General features: G+C 32.7%; 2 protein-coding genes across 3 annotated transcripts in view; one reads left to right on the top strand and one right to left on the bottom strand.

The window, feature by feature from the left end:
- The first annotated feature begins 1,380 nt into the window (after positions 1 to 1,380).
- On the top strand, positions 1,381 to 17,610 carry LOC129230593 (peptidyl-prolyl cis-trans isomerase B-like). The gene is made up of 4 exons (XM_054865000.1): positions 1,381 to 1,569; positions 9,961 to 10,165; positions 10,385 to 10,507; positions 17,068 to 17,610. The coding sequence occupies exons 1-4, from the start codon at positions 1,522 to 1,524 to the stop codon at positions 17,289 to 17,291; spliced, it is 600 nt and encodes a 199-aa protein (XP_054720975.1). The 5' UTR covers positions 1,381 to 1,521; the 3' UTR covers positions 17,292 to 17,610.
- A 142-nt stretch (positions 17,611 to 17,752) lies between these two features.
- The window catches only part of LOC129230592 (glutathione synthetase-like), a 35,615-nt gene continuing 30,017 nt past the window's right edge, over positions 17,753 to 23,350 (bottom strand). For both annotated transcript variants that reach the window (XM_054864999.1, XM_054864997.1), the window contains exons 8-12: positions 22,674 to 22,740; positions 21,389 to 21,577; positions 21,077 to 21,158; positions 20,121 to 20,310; positions 17,753 to 18,654 (exon numbers count right to left, since the gene is read on the bottom strand). In XM_054864999.1, coding sequence (XP_054720974.1) covers positions 18,531 to 18,654; positions 20,121 to 20,310; positions 21,077 to 21,158; positions 21,389 to 21,577; positions 22,674 to 22,740 — 652 coding nt within the window. In that variant the 3' untranslated portion in view covers positions 17,753 to 18,530. The remainder of the gene's footprint in view (positions 18,655 to 20,120; positions 20,311 to 21,076; positions 21,159 to 21,388; positions 21,578 to 22,673; positions 22,741 to 23,350) is intronic.

Consider the following 23,350-nt stretch of genomic DNA (forward strand, 5'->3'; position numbering starts at 1 on the left):
GTTTCCAAGAAACCAATTTCTGGATATTACATGTATCTTTTCACGACGCATTCGTTGTTGTTTTGGAAGATTCTGAAATAAAATGTGGCTTTCAAACTCATAACGTAGAACATAAAAACGGAGTCCCGCAAGTTAGCTGATCAACTTCACGAACCGCATATGGACCACGGGCAGTAGCTTTGGAAAATCCACATTAAAAGTAAAGGGAAAGAGTTTTAAGAAAATAAGTAACGGGAAAGAGAGCGAGAAAGAGCGACTTTCTACCTTTTAGGTAATTTGTAGTTCATCCACTTGATTGACAAGAATTAAAATTAAAGCACTTTTTAAAATTTTTAAAGACTTTTTTACCTACTGTTGAGGACTCTAAACAATTAAAATTATTCAAAGCACATCATTGGTACTTTCTAGTCTCTCTCTCTAACATTTTAATTCTAGGTGTACAATTTTGCAAAAGAAAAGAAACGCCTTTAACCTTTAAAAACAAGCACTAAATTGGTACTGATATTTTTAATGTACCAAGTACGTTTCACTACAAAACTTACGTAAAAAACGCAAATTTACGCATTTTTAATAAATTGCTTCGGTAGTTAACGTCATACAAAGATGAGAACTAGCTATGAAAATAATTATCAAAATCGATTCATGCGTAAAGTGCCGAACAGATACCCACCCCTAGACACATCAAACTTATATCCCCCCCCCCCAGTCCTTTTTGCTTCTTAATCCAGAATATTCATCCCACTATTCACAAATGTTCAGGTTCGTTATTCCTGAATATTATGAGTGTTCTGAAGTTGCAAGTTTTTACGCAGTCCGACGTTGTTAAATATTTTTTACGAATGTTTTCTAAACATCCAGAGCCAATCTACGTCAATGTTTCAGAAGTTGCAAAAGTTTTTACGTAGTACGACGTCGATGAACAATCTACTAATTCTCTCTATATTTTTTTGAAAGATTTCTACGTCGATAGGTTTTGTGCTACGTGGTAATGTAGGGAATCTCCTCCTTACCCCATACCAGGAGGAGAAGGTTACCCTCATCTTCGAAGAAAGTTTTTCAGATTTTCAACGCAGGAACCGTGATTTAATTCTATGTGAGCCAGAAATTAAGAAAGAAAAAGCTTTTGAAGTATAAATGGTTATTTGAAAATTCGAGAAGAAAGACCAGAGTGCGTTTAATGTTCTTCAAATTTCAATTACGTGAAGTTGCTGAAGGATTTTTAGGTGTCGTGAATCTGATTAAGAATTTATGTTTCAAATGAAAACTAATTAATTGTGTTACAAAATTTACTTTTGCAACGTTTTTTTTTTTTTTTAAATTTGAATCACAGGAATTTCTCCTGTAGGGTGCAGCACTATTCACCATCTGGAAACTATCTGCTTTCAATTGGCAATGTAACTGTAGGAGTCACTGACCCATTTGCGACAGACGCCTTTTTAACAGAGTCTGAGTTTTTAAAACGTTACTTTTCAAGCTGGACCTACCAACAAATTGAATCGTCTTTCCTAGAAATTCACAATAATGAAGTACATATTATTTTTCTTCTGTGTTACAGTTGTGTTTGCAAAAGTAAGTCGGCATTGTCTATTCATCATTTTCACGAATCGTGTATTATCCTTATTCATTGTTTTGGCAATATTTAATAGCTTGTTTCATATATGTGGCTCCTGTTTCTGCTATATTTTTAAATTTTTGCTTCCAGATGCCATAAATTGCTTAAAAATGACAATCAGTGTATTCTTTGTTAGTTAAAGCCACCGCCCTTTAGTGGCGCCCTCTATTTATATAACATCAAAAATAAAATTTAAATCCCCTAATTGCTGTAAGGAAACTGCCCATATTTAATTATTTGATAAAAATGTTGTAGCAGTTGTTACATTTCTAGCACGCAGGGTTTCAGACTTTTTGAAAAAAAAAAAAAAAAAAAAAAAGGAGAGAGATATGACTTTAGTCAAATTCCCTCTTAAATTTATTTCATTTTCTGGAATATGAAACATATTCTGGATTATGAAAAGAAAAAAAATATCTCTTCGATTTTTCACTGATATACCACATGTTAAAAAAGTTCCAGAACTGATTTTGTGTCATAATTTTACTGAGAAATTTCAAATCATTAAATCACAATATCCTTCAAATTATTCTTGTTATTGGCCATGGTTACCAGAACTTATTTTCATTTAAATAGTCTGGATACCGTGTAATTTGTGAAAATTCACGGAAAATTGAAACAAGTGCAGCTCTCATGTAAATTAAGTTGTGCTCATGTTAGTTTCAACAGCGTTAAACATTTTTGTATTAGCTGAAAGTTCCAGGATAAACTTCTCTTACTGCATTGATTAACTGAAATCCCTTTAAAAAATGTCATTACCTGCACTTAATAGGTTATTTTCGGGGTGCCCAGCTGAAGGGGGGGGGGGAGATGGCACCCCCTGGTTATCTTACCCTCTTGACGTCCATCACCGATTGAAGAATAGCTTGAAAAACATTTATGCAGCAGTGTTATTCTCTCGCAAAGTTAGATGGCAGTACAATAAACCTTCTCTTGCACTTACTTATCTGAGGATACTTAATAGGAGGGGTTCCTAAACTTTACGAATTCACAACACTCTTTGGAGAATTAGAAAATTTTCATGGCACCCTAACCCCATCTCTTTTATGAATATATATTGGCATCCCCTCTGCCTCTCTCATTTCGGCACCAACTTTGGAAAACCTGTTTTAGAGTATCCCCTTTTCAGATTAAAATATTGAACGCTATGTTTAGTAGAAGAAATGTAGGTGTTAGTGCTTGAACTGCCATAGTGGCATATCCAGAAAAAAGAATTAGGACACGATATGGGTGAATCTCTTGAGAGGGGGGGGGGGATGTATTGTCAGTTTATTTTTTTCTATTTTCAAACGAAAATTTTTCTGAATTTCGGGAAATGGGAATATATTCTCAAATCCCCCCTTCGATGAGCCACGAAACTGGCATGGTTTAGAAGATCTTGATTGACCATGATACAATTTTTTTTTTGTTTTCAGTTGGGGAATGAATTTTACAAACCTACCTCATCGTACATTTTTGTCAAATTTCTGACATGAACCCACAAAGATGCTACACTGCTGTGGGCAGGTAAAGAGCAGTATCTGCAAATGTTTCTTTCTTCTGTTTGCATTTTTGTCATCCATTGTTCTTCAGTTTTATTGTACAAGCTTACTTATTTGGTTTCCGCTGAAAGTAAAACACGAAAAAACATCAAATTCAAACATTTCTCTATTGTGAGTAAGGAACCCAAAACTTGTTCCTTCAAACATCTCAAAAACTCATTTCTGCAGATACTGCTTTTTACCTTTCCACATAAGTATACTCCTCTTAATTGTTAGTCTTTATTGTTAGCTAGCATTGGCATTAGAGAGATGTTTTTCTGATCAACATCATTGGTTAGTGACCTTTCCATTTCAACAATCGTTTTTAATTGAGATACAATCATATTTAAAACTTATGTTGGATTTTAACTAAATTTAGTTTATGATACAAATCTGTCCACGAACGATGACCAATGTGATACTGTGCAATAGTATTGAATTTAAGTTATATCACATTTATCCAGATCTTATAATTTTGTTTTCAGCGTATTTTTATTTAGTGCTCAAACAACAAATGTCACTTGTAGTTAAACAATTAAAGTATTTTTAAATTAGATGTACATTTCCAATGCAGCGTGAGACAATCTCTTGAAGTGTTGAAAATTTGGTTGAGTGCAGGTGTGAAAGCTGGACAGAGTTAGAAAAAAAAGTAACGAACTTCACAAATACGTATCTTAAAATTGATATTTTTGGCATTAGTTGTTCTTTCTCTAAGCTTCTTTAAATGCAGTTTTTAGCATTTTGAAAATTAATCAATTTTTTCCCACTTTTGAAACGGTTTCAAGTTAAAATTCTAGGTTCAAGCTCATAAAATATCCCAGTTTCAAGTCCAGGAACTTTTTTGGACAGATCTTATGTTATAGAAAAAAAAATGAGAGAAAATTCTACTTAATGAATTTTTTTGCAGCAGATATTTTAAAAAAGAATAAGACCATTAAATAATTGTTATTTCATGTTACGGTGTTTCTCGCTCCATATTCTGTGGCTGTAGGTCATGAACATAAGAATATTTTTTCTTCGATTTTGCTGCTGCACTTAGTACTAGAGAATGCTCTTTGTACCACTGAATCACTTATACTGCTCCTATCAAAGAAATTCTCCATTTAGTAGAAAACTTGCATAAAAAAATATCCATGTTTGTCCACAGAGATCTTCAGATTGGAAGAAATGGCCACCTCAAATCCGTAACAGATACCTGCATGCTTTAAAAATTAATTTAAAAAATCGCCTAGACTCTAAAACGCCAATAAAAAACGAATTTCTGGTAAGTTGCTTTATGTAGTACTAAAAAGTATTAACATTTGTTATGTTTTTTCAACTAACCAATTTTAATACTAGGTTGTGTTACTAAAAAACTAATATAAAATCTTCAATTTGTAAGAATATTGCAAGATAATAATTATTTAACTTTAAAGCAGTGTTAGATTTGCCATGTTGCAATTGTGAAGCACCATCAAAAATGCACTGGGATAAGCCCTCTAATCTAAATCCACCACTGCTTTTGAATCATAAGTTCAACCAGTGTTGTACTTGGAGGTAGAGGAAAAACATGGGGCACCGACCACCAAAATATTTGGGTTTTCATTGTAAAAATAATGCAAATGGTATGTAAAATGATTTAAAACCATCTTTTGTTTTTATGCATCCCACACAAAATCCAAGGTGAGTTCTCTCAAATATTTTCCCCCAAATACAGTGCTGAGTGCAAGTGCAGGATGTTAAGTTTTGAATTCAGTCAGGAACTCGTTTATTTCTTTATGCTGTGAAAATGATCTTATCAAACACATAAGGCAGCAATATTTCAGATAGTTATTTGATGTATAGTATGGGATCCCAAATCGGGAATGCGAGACTGTACCCTTTCTGGATTTTAGGATTTTACATCCTGACTTAAAAATAGAAAAAATTATCTTATTGTGCGATATTTCTTGGTAATGTAGGAGAGTACAACCAATAATTATCTTACATATTGAATGACCATGTGAGAACTTGAGATCATTTTTACAGCATAAACTAAATATAACACAAAAGAAAAAAACAAAATTAAGCAATAATCATCTGGGTCTGATTAAGGCACCAAAGCAAGACGGTTAGTTACCTGGTGTGGCGTGTAGAGAGTGACAATTTTCTCTCAGGCCTATTATTTTAACACAAATGCATAAATGAAAATTAGTAGCTTTTTTTACATGCTGTGCATCAGCTCCATGTTGCATGGTACTATATTGCGAAGTTCATTCCTGCCTTCAAATAAAAACATTATGGAAGGAGTTTCACAAATTATGAAATAGAGATACAGATATTCACTAGATGACACTTAAGCAAGGGCGCCCATATAAAGGGGCAAGGGGGCTCCAGCCCCCCGCCCCTGAGAAATGGGAATTTCATTGCTTTTAGTACTTTTTTCTTTGCAAAAATGCATAAAAATTTCTTTTCCAGCCATTAGTGAATAAGTTATTAAAAATGTCACGTTTTAATATCTATAATCTGTACTGAAATCAGTTTTCATGAGGGAAAATATATTCTGCTAAACCATGGGCAAAATTTTTGAGCCTCACTCCCCCTTAAAATTTTGCATATGAGCGCCCTTGCACTTAAAAATACTAGTTCCAAACTCAATAGCTTGTTCTCCACCAAGTCGTTGATTTTAATAATTAACTGAACAGGCAAACATAAAAACTTTTTGGTGTCTGGTAATGCCGTTTTGCAGATTTAAATCAAAAGGCTTTTTTTTTTGTAGGTCATTGATTGATATCATTCAACTTTTTTTTTTTTTCAAATTAATTTTGCTGCTTTAAAATGTGTTGTTCTGAAGGCCATGCAGGCTGTTGCATCTACAACTTTTGCTTCAACTAACTAAGCTATCTAAGTTCGTCTTTGTCTGTCTATGTTCGAGTTCCCTATGTGTGCAATTTGAATACGATTTCATTAGTAATGTGTTTAGTTATATTGCTTTCATAGCTCTTAACAATGAAGTGAACCTGGACATATGATTTCACTAACAGGTAGTGAAAACCATTATAGGGTATTAAAATAGAAAATATATTAAAGTATACTTTGCAATAAAAAAGTAAGTACAGTGAAACTTGTGTATAACAATACTATCTGCAACAATAAACCTGTCTATAACAATATTTTTTTAGGTCCCAACAGTATTGTTGTAGACTGGTATAACATGAAGTAATAGCTTGGTTTATTTAAGTTTTCAAAAGTAAAAAGAAAATTCTACTTAAGCTTGATTATTTTATTCTACACTTACAGTGTACGATAATTTCTGGTGTCTTAAACGATACATGCGGTTTGAGTCATGTACAGATTTGTTTATCTTTGTAAATTTTAAAAGTTAATGCTAGAAAATATCTTAGAAAATGTTTTTTTATATATTTAAAAAATATTGTGCACAAGGGTGTAGCTAAGGGGGGGTTTGGGGACAAAACCCCCCTGAAACGTTAGTCACGAAAAAAGGGAAGAGAAAGGGAAAAAAAAAGAAAAAGAAAAAAACCATCAAAACTACATTTTTCTGAGTAACAAAGGTCAAAAATTCACTTCACTCCCCCCCCCCCCAATGTCATTGAAAATATGCTCCCTCAAGCATAAAGACGCCTCCCTATGCTGAGACATTTTTTGGATAATTGAGTGAAATTTGACACTTTGCTTTAGAAATGAGATTTATTTGTTAAATCCACGTATATGCAGCCTTTCTTTGTCATAGATTCTGCAAATTGTTAAATATGTTGAGTTTTATGAGCCGCGCAGTGGGAATATTGCATACAGTCGAATCTGTATATTTCGAATTTCACATTAAAGAAAAAAAAATAGAGAGATAAATCTAGATTATTTCTATTAGCTTGGTTTGGATTAAAAAGTAGAAAATAAAAGACTTCTGTTTATAATACCCGAAAATTGCTGCTGCTCTCTCAAATAGATATTTATGCAAATTCTAAAGCAGCTAATAAAATTAAAAATAAAGACTTGAGAGGAGAACAGATAGTATGCATTTGAGCGAATAACTTTCTACCGCCTATATTTCTTCCCTAACTTTTTTAATTCAAATTTTATTAACTGCTTTAGAATTAGTATAAATGTAAATACATAAAAAGCAACATATAAATATAATGATATGAAAAGCAATTTCATAAACAGAACACCCTCATCAGATGTTTGATTTCCACCTGATTTGGATAGACTGGTTTTGACAAGACGTTGCTAGAAAATTTCACTTTAAATTAAATAAAGGGAAATGAAAAAGTTGAATTTTCCATAACATTAAAAATATAAAAAATACTTTGCTTTTGTTTTGTTTGACACAAGTATCGGAATTGGGGCACCCCATTCCAAAGTATATAAGATTTACCTCCCTCTTAATTTTTTAATACAAAAATAAAAATTTACATACATACATATATCTATATATATAAAAATGGACTTTGGTAAATTTGTTCCCTAAGATCTCAGAAACTACCCGGCAGATTTGGCTGAAACTTTCAGCGTTTGTTCAGTTTGGTACTGGGAAGGTTTATAGACCAGTTCAAAAAAATCCGATTGACAGCTCCCTTTTTATTCCAATTTTTGTCCCAATTTTCGCATAAATGTCCCAATATGGGGGTGGAAAACAGCGTGCACATACTAACATTATATGTCCATCGAAAGCGCCAATTTTTCTGCTGAAGATAGCATCTGTTGGTAGTTTCTAAGTTGTATAAAAAACGAGTTATGAGCTTTTTGTTCCCTGTTCGAAGGCTTTCATCAACCCAAGTCATTATTTAGTGTGTCATCTCAACTCCTAAGAACTGTTGTATTGTTGAATATTTTTGCGTTTCGTCTGACTTTTTGAGGCTTTTCTCAAGTCAAATCTTAAAGTAACGTTTTTCCACAAGTTTGGCTAAAAATAAATGGATTTGGCTGATCATTTTACTTTTAAACGGAACTTATGTAATTAATGGTTTATTATTATTATTTATGCTGATTGGACACTTCCTCGCCAGAATTTTTTCAGAAAGATTTCAGTAGCTGATGCATTTGGCAGTTTTTTCCACTGTCGCTGTTTTTTAGCCGAAAGACTACATAATGTTTCTCAGCTTTCACCATATAAACAAAATATCGCCAATCAAAGATACTTAAAAAAAAAAAAACACTGGTGTAAAATAATTCAACAACTAAATTAGGCAAATCCATAAACCGCACAAAAACTTCCATTAATTTTTCTTTTTGCACGATTTCAAACAATCGCCAAATTTTACTACTTATTTTGGAAACATTTCGGATGAAACCGTTTGGCGCCATTTTTTTTTGACCAAAAGTATCTCAGCATCTGGCAACAATATTTCTATAATAAAAATTAGTAAGGAGGGGGAGTATTATCGAAAGTGTCCCAAAATGATTCTCGCAAATTTGGTAAGATTTTAAACCGCACCAAGTGTTCACAAAAATTGAAATTTCCCAAAATAACTAAAGCAAGTGTAAGGGGAACACGGGCTGCTACATTTTTTAAAACAGTTCGTACATCAATAGCCGTACTGAGAAGGTTTTAGATTAAAAAAAACAGTACTAACAAATAAATCTTTTTAAACATGTAAAGTTTAATTTCATATTTCGGAAATTCTTCAAATTTGTATATGCTTAAATGTCGTGCTTTCGTTTCTAATTGAATACTATTTTGTTCTTTATACTTATTCCTATTTTAGTTTAATGAGTAAGGAAGAAGCTTGATTTTTAATCACGTCAGAAAGGTTTGTTTTAAATTCTTTCGCTTAAAACAGAAAACAAGGGCAAGTAACGATTGTTTCTCATAATTATTACTGACCCAGGCAACGCCGGGTATTTTTGCTAGTATATATATATATATATATATATATAAAAGACCCCCCCCCCCCCCCGAAAGTCGGGTCTAGCTACACCTCTGATTGTGCATGTTTATAAATGTAACATATAACTAGTGTCTTCAATCCAAGTAATCTGTTTAAAAAAAATATTAAAAGTCAAATTTTAATTATCATTAAAAAAAAATTGCTGATTTAAGTAAAAAATCATGAATAATAAGTTAAAAAGTCTTGTCTGGAAAAGAAGAAACAAATTTTGTTCAGAAGAAAATTATAAAAACTTATAGTGAATAAATGAAAAACTATCATACAAGCTTTGTGCTACAATATGAATAGATTGAAAAACCAACAAATAAAGCACAAATTTTAAAGAAAATACAGCATATAGCTGTTTCAAGGCTACAATGGAGCCTCTTCATCAATGTAAAAAGCTCCCCAACACAACCGAAAGTTGCAAGAGAACTGACAACCACATAGACAACGGTATTTATACCAAAGAGGACCAACCAATAGGAATTCAGGACACAAGACAATGTACAACCAATTGGCAAACAACCTGTCAACCGCAGGCTCAGAGCAAGGAGGAGAGATAACCTTGCGACTTTCGGTCGTGTTGGCGAGCTTTTTGCACTGAAGAGGCTCCATTGTAGCCTTGAAATAGCTATATGCTGTATTTTTTTCAAAATTTGTGCTTTATTTACGTTGGTTTTTCACTTTAATCAGCTTATAGTGAATATTCTTGCCAAGCTCATGAAATTACATGTAATTTCTTTCGTTAAGCCCTGAATTGATGCTTTATTAACGGACCACATCTTAGCGCAGCAATAAAAAAATATACAAACATATGATGGTCGAAAGATTTCACAAAACATGTTTTGATACATAACATCATTTGTCCTCAACAGGACGTTCTTGAGGAACGACTGTTTAAGGTTTTTTTATTTTAGACGTGAAAAATATACAGGGTGTCCAAAAATGATATGATCTTTACCAAACAATTTCCTCTGTTTACTAGGGCAAGCAAGTTGATGTTACCCACAAAGTCTTTTTTGATGTTTCGACAGATGGGAAGAAACTGGGAACCATTGTAATCGGCTTATTCGGTAAGACTGTCCCGAAGACTGTCCAGAATTTTGTCACATTTGCTGGAGAAGGTTACAAAGGCAACAAATATGAAGGAACTAAGTTTCATAGAGTGATTAAGGATTTCATGATTCAAGGTAGAGTTTTGATTTTTACTTTCATACGTAGCAACATAGTCATTTATTAATTGATATTTTTGAACAACTCATTATTTCTTTGATATAAGATTTCACTAAAATTTAACAAATTATATTAGTTCTTGCTTTCATGGCAAGGCAGTGCCTAGGTTTTGCTGGTATATTCAAAAGTGGGAAAGTTGACTGAATGAGATTTTGTTTCCTTTTTCCTATCTATAGGTGGTGATACTGTAACTGGAGATGGCAGCGGTTCTGTATCAATCTATGGAGGGAAATATTTTGATGATGAAAACTTCGACTTAAAGCATTCTGGCCCAGGAATATTGAGCATGGCCAATGCTGGTAAACTGTTTTATTTATTATTAAGTGTTCTTGAATTCTGTAAAGCAATATTAGTTCTATAACTTTTTCAAATCCTGCAGCACTTAATGTTTCATAGCATTTCAAAAGTTAAAAATAAAATGTGATTAAAAAAAACATACATTTATTTGGTACAAAATTCTTAAATTATATTTTATTATTTTAACTTGTTACATACTAATTAGTATTATTTAAGTTTACTATAATTAATGCAATATTGCTACTTGTTTTGATGGACATAATTGCTTTATACTGATAGAGCAAATGAATGAGATAGTTATGCATCTATGAGGAAGTTACATTGTTAAAGCAAATATTGTCCGTTTTCTAGGAGAAGGCACTTCACTCTGCCTTCTCGAACGCAGAGTTCAATTTCACTCGGGGGGGGGGGGGGGGCGATCGGTACCTATCCTAGTGCTTGTAAATGAGACAACCCTAACTTTGGCATACATTTTAATGTGCAAAAATTTCAGTGTCCTTTACATTACTTGCTTCACTTGTCTGTTGCTACTTTTGTTATTCTTACATTTTAAAAACTGCTGCTTTTACGAGAAAATGCTATGATCCTAATACGCCTTCTGCCGAAAACTGAAATAGAATCATCGGATACCATGTGAAGATGGCAGTCGAGTGTCTTCTCCAATGCCGTAACCAGAAAATAAAATTGGGGGGGGGGGGGGATTCCCCCCTCCCCAAAGTGATAAACAAGAAATTACACAAATTAGTAGGTACCTTGCCATAATACACTGGTTGCCAAAATTAATTCTAAATTAAATTTTATGAGAAACATTGATATTAAAAAAATTTAACAAACAGGGGCACATATGTAGTTTTGCAACACATCATTCACCTTTTTTTTCACCTGACTGATTTTGTCTGATGCTGGGTTTCGGCTATCCGATGTTACTTTGTTTATGGGATTTGGCTATCTGAATCAACAGTTGCTTTTAGTTACCTTACATGTTCTTTTTTTTTTGTAATGTTACTTCAAAACAATAAATCATACTTGTTTCATAAATAATTTCTTTGAAAACATATTAAATAAAAATATAAATGTGAAAACCAGCAATGGGCTCTGACCCCTGCTAGGCTGGTTCCAGTCAGTTTATTAGTCCCCAACAAAGATCAATGGCTTTCTTAAAGCTATCCAAGCCCTTGCCCATTACCATCTCTTCCGGTAAGCTGTTCTAAGTGTTCACGACCCTACTGAAGTAGTCATTTTTCCTGATTTCTAAGTTAGCCTGAGATTTAAATAGCTTAAAACAATGACCCCTTGTCCTGCTTTCCGTGCACAAATTTAATCCATTAACATCTTTCATTTTGATAAATTTAAATAAATGCTTTATCCCTTCTGACTCTCCTTTGCTCCAGGCTATACATATTAAGCCTATTAAGTCTGGTATCATAATCTAAATCTGAAAATCCCCTTACTAGTCTAGTTACCCTTCTTTGAACCCTTTCCAATACAGAAATATTTTTTTTCTTTAGATAAGGCAACCAAAACTCAACAGCATACTTCAAATGAGATCTTACTAAACTCATATATAAAGGCAGAAGAACCTTCTTAGATTTGTTTGAAATAGATCTATTGATAAACCCAAGCATTCTGTTGGCTTTGTTACTTGCAATGCTGCACTGTTGACTAAACTTGAAATCCTAATTTATTAAGATACCCAGATCAATAACGTTTTCTGCCTGACTAATGACTAAACCCTGTAAAAAATAACTGGTACGCTTATTTCCATGACCTAAGTGTAGCACTTGAGATTTCCCTACATTAACTGCCATACCCCACCTATCCGCCCACTTAGTAATATGATCTAAATCCTCTTGAAGCTGTTTTACTTATTTCTCATTCTCTACAATCCCCATAACTTTTACATCATCAGCAAAACAATTAATGTTTCCAGAAATATTTTCATCAATGTCATTCATAAAAATAATAAACAGAAGAAACCCTAAAACTGACTGATCCGTGAGGAACTCCGCTTAAAACATCACTCCATTTAGAATGATTTCCCCTCACAACTACTCTTTGCTTCTTTCCAGTGAGCTAATTTCTAACCCAAAGTAAAGTTTTTCCTCCTATTCTTATATCAGCTAGTTTGCTGAGAAGAGCAACATGTGGTACCCTGTCAAAAACTTTTTGAAAATCAATATAAAAAACATCCACACACTTTTTGTTATCTAAAGATGAGGTAACCTTGTCATAGAAATGCAATAAATTAGTAACACAGGATGTACCTTTCCTGAAACCATACTGCAAACTAGTCAACAGACTATTAGTCTCTAAGAAATTCATGATCTTAATTTTGATCAAAGTTTCGAAAATCTTACAAATCACTGAAGTCAGACTTACAGGTCTATAATTCCCTACATTACCTTTAGACCCTTTGTAGAAGAGCGACGTTATGTTAGCCAGCTTCCAGTCCTCTGGCACTGTCCCCGAGTTATAAGAAGCATTGAAAATATTTAAAATATCCTCCAGTAATTCCTTTGCACATTCAACTAAAATTTTGGGAAAAATATTATCTAGTCCCAGAGCTTTAGTTGCTTTAATCTTTTTCAAAATAGAACCTCCTCCCCTGAGCCTGATTACTGCAGGGGCATGCGGGGCACAAGTCCCTCCTCTTAGATTTCAGGGGAGACCAGAATTCCCTTTATTTATTATGCCAATTAAAAATAGATAATGATTTCCCTTAGAATCTAGAGTACAATGATGTCATTAATATTTTTGCAAATGCCAAGAAAAGGAAAAAATCTCATATTTGTTGATAAATATTCCCTTTAGAAATTTTATCTTTTTGCAGATCTCAAAACCACTCCATGCTTAGTATGTATTTACAAAAAAAGTTATATCATAGATAACTTTGATATTTACGGTAAACTGGCAAAGTTTAACCACATCTTATATAATTATCGTACACTATATCTCTTCTACTTTTTAAAAGTTGTGATGTGAGGTACCACCAAATTTATATAGCATGGTTGCGTTAATACGCAAGTATCGAAATATTTTATTACTTCAGAATCAGCGGGAATAGGGGGATAACGAAATGAATTTCATGCCTAGTGTCTTCAAAAATCTTAGTCGGGCCCTGAAATAGAAATGTGCCCATGTCCAATGTCAGAATGATCAGGCTCTGCTCCTCCCTGAAAATACAAAATCCTCAAGCTGTATAATAGCTTGTGTCTTGTTAGTGTCAACTGTTGAGATACAGTTATCGTTACACACACTTTAAAAAAAAAAGTTATTTAGAACATTTGCAATATGCCTATCATTTTGGATTAAATTTCCATGCTCATCAACCAATGGCCCAATTTGACTGTTTCGAGCTTTCCCAGAATTAGCGTAAGCAAAAAGCCTTTTAGGGGCTCAATGTCATCTGCTAGCCGTTGCTCCGATTCCCTTTTCTGAATCCGTACCAAATACTTAAAATTTCGCCTTGCCTTACCATACTAGAGCCTCTCCGTAATCCGACCAGTTTCTTTAAACTGAAGAAAAGCGGCTTGCTTATAATTTAGAGCTTCTTTAGTCTCCCAGAAGAACCACATGGGCCAAATTTTGGTACTGATACCTTTTCTCCTAAATGGAACATAATCCCCAACCGTTTTAGCTAGTTTTTCCTTTAATTCCGCCCAGTGCTGATCTACGTTGCTATTTTCCAATCCTGACAAAATAAAAAAAACCTCTTTCAAGCTCTGCCTTAGTGCAACAAAATCAGTGTTTCTGAAATTGGGCACAAACCTAAAATTATTAAAATTGTACAAAGAGTAATAATTTTAGATTTAATCACTTAATGCTGTTATGATCACTATCTCCAACATGATCCCCTACACACAACCCCTGATCAGAACTTCCTATGTCACAAAAACTAGATCCAAAATCGCCTGCTCGCTAGTTCCCTGAGTTACAACTTGATCTAAGAAAACGTCACCAATAGGGAAGTTGCAACCTATTAAATGTTCATATTTTGGCTATTGGATATTGTTAATTAACCCTCAAAACTAAAAAATTCACCATCACCTTAATTTTAGAACACCGTGGTTGATTTTTAATGAATTTTTAAAAATCCACGCAAAAGTGCGCTCTTCTGAAACGTCACGAGCCTACGTCACAGGGCGCAAATGGGCAGCCTTCCGCCGAAGATCCCTTGTTTTCGCTAGGGACATTTTGAGCGCGCTGATATTTTTAGTTTTTAGAAATTCAATAATCCTTTTGAACACACTATGGAGACTGGATTCGTTAAAGCATAATCTAAATAATCTTCCTCATGTAACATCAATGATGATATTCGAATATTTCCGAGAGGATGAGAGGTTTAATGTTCCGGAAACGCGAGGAGTTAAAAGCGAGGAGATAAGTCTTTTATGTTTCGTCTTCGAAGTCAACTTCGAAGCCTACCCGTCTTTCGGCTTCTCCCGTATCGGAAGAGTGCATGACGTCACTTCCTATGCCATTTGACGTCACAAGCGCTTGAACTTTAAAAATTAAAAAAAAAAACTACTTATCGTATCGCAAAAATTTTTTCACCAATGATGTTCATACATGTTACTCTATTGTATAAAAATAAAATTGAAAAATCGAAAACTTCCCTATTACTTTTAAAAATTCCTCTTCTTTACCATTACCTGGATAAAAATTATTCCAATCAGTACCTGGAAAATTGAAATTCCCCATTATGATAATGGATCCCTTTATGACACTAATAATGTGATACATCTATTCATCTTGTCCCTGGTTTGAATCAGGCCTATAAATGTTTCCAAAGCGTAATTTTTTGCACTTATTGCTCATCAACTCCAGCCAAACTATATCAATAGGTTTATCATTAATGACCAATTCATTGCAAATAAAATTGTCTCTAACATAAAACAAAATCCCGCCACCTCTTTTGCCTACTCTATCTTGTCTAAACAAATTATACCCAGCAATGTGTAATAACTCTGCATCAAATTCGATAGCCCTTGACTCTGTAAATCTAATAACATCCAACTTCTCCTCTATAACTACATTCCTCTATAAATACATTTGAAGATAATTTTTAAAACCTCTATATTTTAATCTATAGTGTACTAGAGTAATGCTACACATAAAATCAAGCTCTAAAATATTGTTTTATTTTGTTCAAAATTTTTTGGAAGGAAACAAACTTCAGCCAAAAATATTTCTGTTCTTACCCATAGCACCAACTCATAAATTGTTAGCCTAAATTTGGAAGCATAATTGTTTCGCGGATGACTCAAATAAGGTTTTGTGTATGCATCACTCGCATAAAACATTGTATTAATATTTATCCACATTTGGTTGATTTTTCACAAAAAAAAAAAAAAAAACTGAGTTTATTATTATTATTTTTACAATATTCCAGCATGCTTGCATTAAAAGGTTTTAGTTTTTGTCAGATGGGGATTTTTGTTAAGGGTTCATTTGTTATTTGGCTATCCATAAATGATGTCAATTTTTTTTAAAAACAATTTTGACTTTCCCTCCCCCTGCATTACGCTTCACTTAACTCCCTCCTTTGTCACACTGTTTTGCATAAACATTTTAGTAAGGCTTCAATGATCAATTTTAATTTCTAAAGTTATGATTATAATCATTATATATACTTTGAGAAATAAGTAAAATAGTATTAATATATATATATATATATATAAGTTGACATTTTTACAAGTTTTTTTTTTTTGGCACATGCAATCCTCAAAGGCCTGTAGTTTGTTTTAAAAAATATTTTAGCTAAAATTTTTTTGAAAAGCTGAAGAAAAATATACATGAGCTGGAAATCATGGAAAAACTCGAAATTTGGAAAGCTTCCATGTCCAGTAAAAGTTTGGGAGATATAACCTGTAATTTTGTTTTAGGAGCAGAAAGTAATGAAGGAAAAATAGTCTCCTAACATTAGCCAAAAAGTTAACCAAAAAATTGATTTTTTGATTGAAAAGTTTCCAGATTTTTTTTTCTCCCCACATCAATATTTGATAGCCTGCCTTAAAACTGTTGGACACCTGGTTTGAAGTAGTCGGATGGAATTGTTAAAAATCTACCAGATATCCAGGGCATCCCTAAAAATTTCTGAATTTTTGAATGTCTGATAAATTCTTGGAATCTGTATTCATTCCTAGCTTAAATATTGAATAAACAACTTATCTCCAACCTGTATTTTCTGTTTTAACCAGTACTTCGACACCTAAAGGTGCTACCTATTCTAATTTTTTAACTCCTCGATTTCTACAAGTGAGAGTTCAGTGTACCATCAGATAGGAATGGCATTAGTTCAATTAAGTTTGAATATCTTAACAATTTACTATATTTTAAGAAGCTTATTTTTTACTTGTTTCAATTAAAAACATTAAAAAAAAAGATTATTTTGAATTTTTTTCACATAACAGGAATATTTTCTTTACTTAAAACAAACATGGTTAATTTTTTTTTACCCATTGAATACAAATATCTATCTCATCTAGGAAAGGCTGCTCTAACATGACTACCATCAAAAAACTTCCACGAGCACTGTAATAAAAAAAGATTTCTTTTTTAGGCAAGAACACCAATGGATGTCAATTTTTTATCACTACCGTAGCCACCCCTTGGTTGGACGGACATCATGTTGTTTTCGGCAAGGTTTTGCAGGGCATGGATATTGTGAGCACCATTGAAAATCTCAAGACCACCCCAGAAGACAAGCCTGTAAAAGATGTTGTCATATCGCGCTCTTTCTATGAGGAGGTTAAGGGACCATTGAAAGTCCATTTGGATCTTTAATCCTTTACTTTTTCCAGCCACCGGACATGAGGGTATTGCTGTTTACCAAATGGATGAAAACTAATGAGCTGCCAGTACTTAGCACCATTTGTCTGGTCAAAGTCAAATAAGGTTTATGGTTTACAAAACACAAGCATTTATTTTTAAAATTTGCAGTTACTGTAAGACTACAAAGAAATTTGTTTAAATCAATCTGTTTTTGTTTTTTTTTAATATTTAAAAATATATATTGTTTTTTATTTTTCAATATTACAAAATTGAAAGGTTAAGCCCAGTTTATTACTTTTTTAAAAAAAAATTTAAGGACAATCACCTTTTTTGAAGCTCACAGAATTTTGAATCAATTAACCATATTTTTCTTATTTTTTTTAGATTGTTTATGAAGCATAGGCTTTCCATGTGTAGTGAACTTAAATCCTTTCAAAACATTTTTTAATTAAAAAATTTCAAAATACCGATTATATGCCTCCATTTATATAGCAAATTAAGGAAATAACATAACTTTGATTTTTATTGGGAAATGGGCACAGCTGTCAAGCACGCATGGGTTTTTTCTTCATTAGCAAAAATTGAAGCCTATATGTCCATTATATATGGATACTTGTGCGTTTTTTTTTTTTCTCTTACTTTCTATACCAGTACAAAATGTATTTTTCTAAGGTTCTTAGTAGATATACTGTAAACTTAAATCAAACTTGAAAAATAAATTTAAAATACTCTTGATTTTCTTAACTGCATATCAAATTTTCCAACTATTACGTTATAGGATTTTAAAAAAGAAAATTGATGTTCAGCATTTGAAATTTTATATTGAGATTTATATTTGTATTTTGTTTTGAACAATATGAATTGTAAGATTGTCTAAATTTAAGAGTGCAATATTAATTTAGTGATCAGCATCTACTTACTGTTATTTTTTCTATTTTGAACATTATACTTAATCTACTTCTCTGGATTACTCATTCGTGCCAAAGGGTATACGAAAAGAGCTTGTTTTAACAAAAAAAAAAAAAAAAACAAATTCTTGCACTGTTTCTCCTTTTATACGAAAATTTTGTAACATGCAGCTATATTTTGCTATAAAAAAAGTTTTGAACATTAGTGTTTGTACTTTATTTTATTTTTGAAGCATATAACACTGGATTAAGCTTGCTCATAAAAAGTGAAAAATATACTTTTTATTAACAAGAAGCAAGATGGCAAATATAAAAAATCTAAAAAAAAAAAAAAATGAGGGATTCATTCTAAATAAGGTGAATCTAGAGCTCCAAAACCAGCAGCTACACCGGTTTCATTAGAATCTATCCTTTTACTTCTCAAAAGATGGCCCCCATAGTTGTTCTTGAAAATTTTCTTTTTGCTTCTGAAAAGAAAAAAGCCAATTCTTTAACATATAAGAGTTGAAATACTTAAAACTAGCATTGTTTTTAATTGCACAGTATTTGAGATCGGCTCTTTGCAAAAACACGGATTCCCGTACTTGTCTGATTAGTGGTACCCATTGAAAAATTAAGAATTTTCTCACTGCACCTTAGCCTAGTTCTATTATATACATAGTTATAGTTACCATGAACACTTCGTACTACCCAGTTTGAGAACTATTGCTATAGAAAGTACTGAACAATTTAATTTTGAGTTTGCCAAAAATTTCTTAAATTCTTACAAAATTATATTTTCTAAAATACGTTTTAAATTTTAAAACTTCAGGTTCCTAAGTGTGTGTTTCCGAAAATATATATAAATTTTAGCTAAAAATGAATGATTGTACTCTGTAATAAGGACTTTTCATATTTTTTAAGTCCAATGTTCCACCTTAATTCCAGGTACCTAAACCAAAAGTTCAACTTAAGAATGCAGTTCTTTAAGGAACATCATTACTTTTTGAAGCCATACACATATATTTTTAGCCATCAAAAGAAGAGAAAGGCAGCAAAAAATGTTTAGTTAGACTTAAAGAAAAAATATCTGATGTATGTGCCACTCACTTTACTTATTTGTACGCACATTAAATAATGAACACATTCAATAGCTAAAGGTGCTTCTGGTTGAATCTGCAAAACAAAAGTGTAAATTTCCTTTAATGCCTTCAGTGCTGTGCAGGTCTAGCATCATTCCAAGTTCCACTGCTCGCCTCTAACTTAAAGCCTCTTGATTGGATCAATCTACGATAAACTTGTTCCTCACTTTAAGCAGAGAGAAGATTTATTGGCAACTTGCCAGTTTCAAATGAAGAACCACTAGAAAAATTTCTTGATGCAAATGAAAAGTCTTTGAAATTGATGTTTCAATTAATATCTCCACTAACTAAAACTGCACAAACATGATGTTTGAATCTATCGATATTTGGTTTAATTGTTAATTATCTGGCATTCTAGAGGTGTTGCAATGACATACATTGATAGATACACTCAGATTTTAAGATTGGGAGCAATGTGTTACTAGCAGTTGTCAATTAGAGTAAAATATTAACTTGACTAGAGACAAAAAAAAAAAAGAAAGAAAAAATCACTATGGAAGTAGTTGAACACACATTTAGACATCCATAAATATGCAGATATCTCAAAACATTTATGAAAATATTTATGAATGATTAGAATGAAAATGTAGATGTGAAATTTTTCGTTGCAAAAATACTTTCTTCATGCAAGGAAGTATATGTGCATCCTTTTGTCATCCTAATGGTGTAAAATCGTAATTACTAAGACTTCTCCGGTTTATCTAATTTTTTAGCAATCCCAGGTGGCATTGACCCCATTCACCTCAGACTTTTGAGAACTTGAAATAAAATAAGTCACAGTTAAAAAAAAACATCTAAAATATATCACTTACCCCAAAATGATTCCAAAAGCTCCGAGCTCACAGACAATGCCTCCTATTTCTGGACTGCAATCTCCAAGGACTATGCAATTGGAGATTGCGGGTGGATTGATGCGTTCCATCAAAATGTATGCCATTCGCTCTTCTGTGGATTTGATTCTGTCCAATGTTGTTTTCACATCTTCACCATAAAGGTTATTACCTACACAAAAAGAAGAAAAATTGTTATTTGTTTATAGCGATCTCCAGAAAGAGTTTGCATTGAACTCCTTTCAGTTTCATCCTACGCAATTTAAAAGGATTTTTATTCTTGATACAGTATAACTTCGATTTAACAAAACCCTATTTAACAATTTCCTCAATTGAATGATACATATCACTGGTCTGGATACGACTGCATTGAATGTCTATGTTCCTTGATTTAACACTATCCTTGATTTAACAATACATTTTTCCAGTCGATTGACAATGGTTAAATCAGGGTTATACTGTATTCAAAATCCTACTTTTTGAACTAAATGTAACCGGTCAGTTGTTTAAATCTTTAAATAACTATGGACAATAAAAAAAAAAAGCTCTTTAAAGGAAAACGGACAGTAATAAATTCAACTGAAATTTAATAACTTTTCAGTTGCAACCAAACATTTACCTCAGCTGACGATTCACAAGCTTTAAATCCTATACAGAGTGATGCATAATGAGTGTGTGTCAGGGTTAAAGAAATATTGATAAATTCTACCTACTACCTACATGAATATATACACACTACAAGAGATTACAAAAAAGGAATATACCAAGAGAAATTTGCTTCAGGCTTTTTTATGACACAATTGCAGTTAAACCTTTGGAAAAACACCATGGAACTTTGTCAGAATAGAAATGACTTTCAAATTTTTACAGCATTCCTAGTACTCCCCTAGGCATACGACTCATGGAAATTTGAATTCGGGAAAGAGCATATCACTTACCACCACCATCTCTTTCCGGCTTCAGAACATACTTGTCAGGATTTTCTAGGCCCAACTTTATGGCTCGATCTCCATTCTCAGTCTACAGAATTTAAAAGGACCAAAAATTAGTTTAGCAAAGGAAAACAAAAAGACCCAATACTGGTACATGCTTTTTTTAAAAGAAAATTCTAACTACATTATTCTCAAACTGGCCACTTGCTACCAAACGAAAATCTTAATTTGCAGATCTACATCAGACATCATTTAAATAAACTTCACAAGCATTAGTTTTTTTTTTTTTGAAAAATTATACACTGTTCTTGCTCTTACCATTTCAAGAGAGTACTGTTTTGCAAAAACTTGTCTCACGTGATCTGCAATATCTTGAGGCAGAAACCGCTCAAGAATGCCCTCCCGAGTCAGAAATGCTTGAACTCGTTTTGAACATGCGAGATGCAGACCAGCAGATGGACACTTGATGGCACGAGATTTTTCCATTAAGAAGCGAGTTTCCCAGTCCTGGAAGAAAGCATCAATATTTTGAAAACACATTGAGAATAAATCATGTTTATGGAGCAATGGCGGATCCAGAACGTATTCAAGGAGAGGAGATTGGTTTCCAGATCCTTACCCTTTTATGAATTCCCAAACATCTGTCCTTTAACATCATTGAAAATAGTCTCAAATATATATATATATTTTTTGGAACTTTCATTTCTAAAAAAGTTTGAAGAATGCATGAAAACACTATCCCTTACCTTGATGTCATCAAAGGTGTTCTATAGCCTATATAGCTTTTTTTTTTTTTTGACTTCAATTTAAAAAACTTTCTAGGAAAAACCTCCCTTAACCCCATCTAATATCTAAGATCCCTCTAAAATTCAGTTTATGGAGCTTCGAAATATTTCCTATACAAGTTTCCGACCTCTATCACTAAAGTGTCAAGTGATGTGCAGCAATTGCGTTTTCAAGACTACAGTTCTGAAAAAATTCCGAGGGAGAACCCTCTTTTTCACAGTATTATTGAAGATCGTCTCCTTTCCCTTGTATCCATCCTTGCTATGGAGTTTCATATTAAAGATTGAATGATAAGAACAGAATCAGAAATCAGGAAGATTTAGAGGGAGTGAAAACAAGAGAAACTCTAGAGAATTTAATATAACTATGGCAGTGTTTAATGGATAGTCAAAGTGAAATGGATAAGACAACTTGCTTTTTTCAAAATGAATGAACTGGAAATTTGTTTCAAAATTACAGTACATAAGGTAAGAAAAATGTATGTAAAAAAAAAAAAAATCTGCATTGCATCCAATTTTTTTTTGGGATAGTTTACAAGTCCAATTGTAAGTCAATTTCGGATTTTATAAGAGCATAGAGCTGCTCTTTTTAAAATTCTGAGGCATAGTCATGAAATGCAAAAATATTATTCATCAAAAGAATTGAATTTCAATTGCTTTCAAAAAGAAACAAAATGAGAAATTTTCTTCATATAGTTGTGGCAAATAGTGAATACTAGCACAAAATAGTGCAAGGTTAAAACATTCTATTACAAATAAATAGACCTATGACAAGTTGAGAAAAAAATGATTTCGATATAAAGAAATTATTTACTTACTATAGGTTCATAGTCTTCTGGAACATAGCCTGTACGGTAATATACCACAGCAACTTCTTTACCATGCCTGAGAATGAAATGCAGTATAAATGTGAATAAAAGATAAATTCAACCAAACAATTATTGAACTTAATTTGAAACCAACGTAGAAAAACATTTTTTTTAAACTTTAAGGCTACAACCTAATTTAATCGTACTTACAATGAAGCTGAGTACAGAAATTCATTTTCAATCGAAACCCCCAGCAGGGTGGGCCGAAAAAATCGAATTTCTGCAGAGCACTTCGCCTTAGTGCGGAAAATTTGTGACTCCCTAACTCTAATTACTGTGCACAATTTCAAGACTCTGAGTTAATGTCTTCTGCTCTGGTAAGTTACTTAAATTTTTGAGCTTTTGAGAAAAACATCAAATAAAGAGGAAATGTACAAAAGATTTTAAATTCCGCTGAACTTTAAGCATTAGTGCAGAATTTTTTAAATTCCTTAACTCAAACTACTGCGTAAAATTTCAAGCCTGTGAGTTTTTTTTTTTTTTTTTTCTGTTGTGGCAAGAGGACTGAATTTTGTTAATTTTACATGAAATTCCTTAAATACAAGTGACACATTACAAAGAAACTACACACTTAATACGCTGCAATACTTTGAATTTTTAATCACATCAACGACATCAGTCTACCC

Source organism: Uloborus diversus, chromosome 9 (genome assembly GCF_026930045.1).
Source record: "Uloborus diversus isolate 005 chromosome 9, Udiv.v.3.1, whole genome shotgun sequence".
NCBI lineage: Eukaryota > Metazoa > Arthropoda > Arachnida > Araneae > Uloboridae > Uloborus > Uloborus diversus.

Coding starts and splice junctions, on each gene's coding strand:
- LOC129230593 (XM_054865000.1), top strand. CDS start 1,522: ATGAAGTACATATTATTTTTCTTCTGTGTTACAGTTGTGTTTGCAAAA. Junction 1,570..9,960: donor TTACAGTTGTGTTTGCAAAA/GTAAGTCGGCAT, acceptor TCTGTTTACTAG/GGCAAGCAAGTTGATGTTAC. Junction 10,508..17,067: donor ATTGAGCATGGCCAATGCTG/GTAAACTGTTTT, acceptor TTTCTTTTTTAG/GCAAGAACACCAATGGATGT.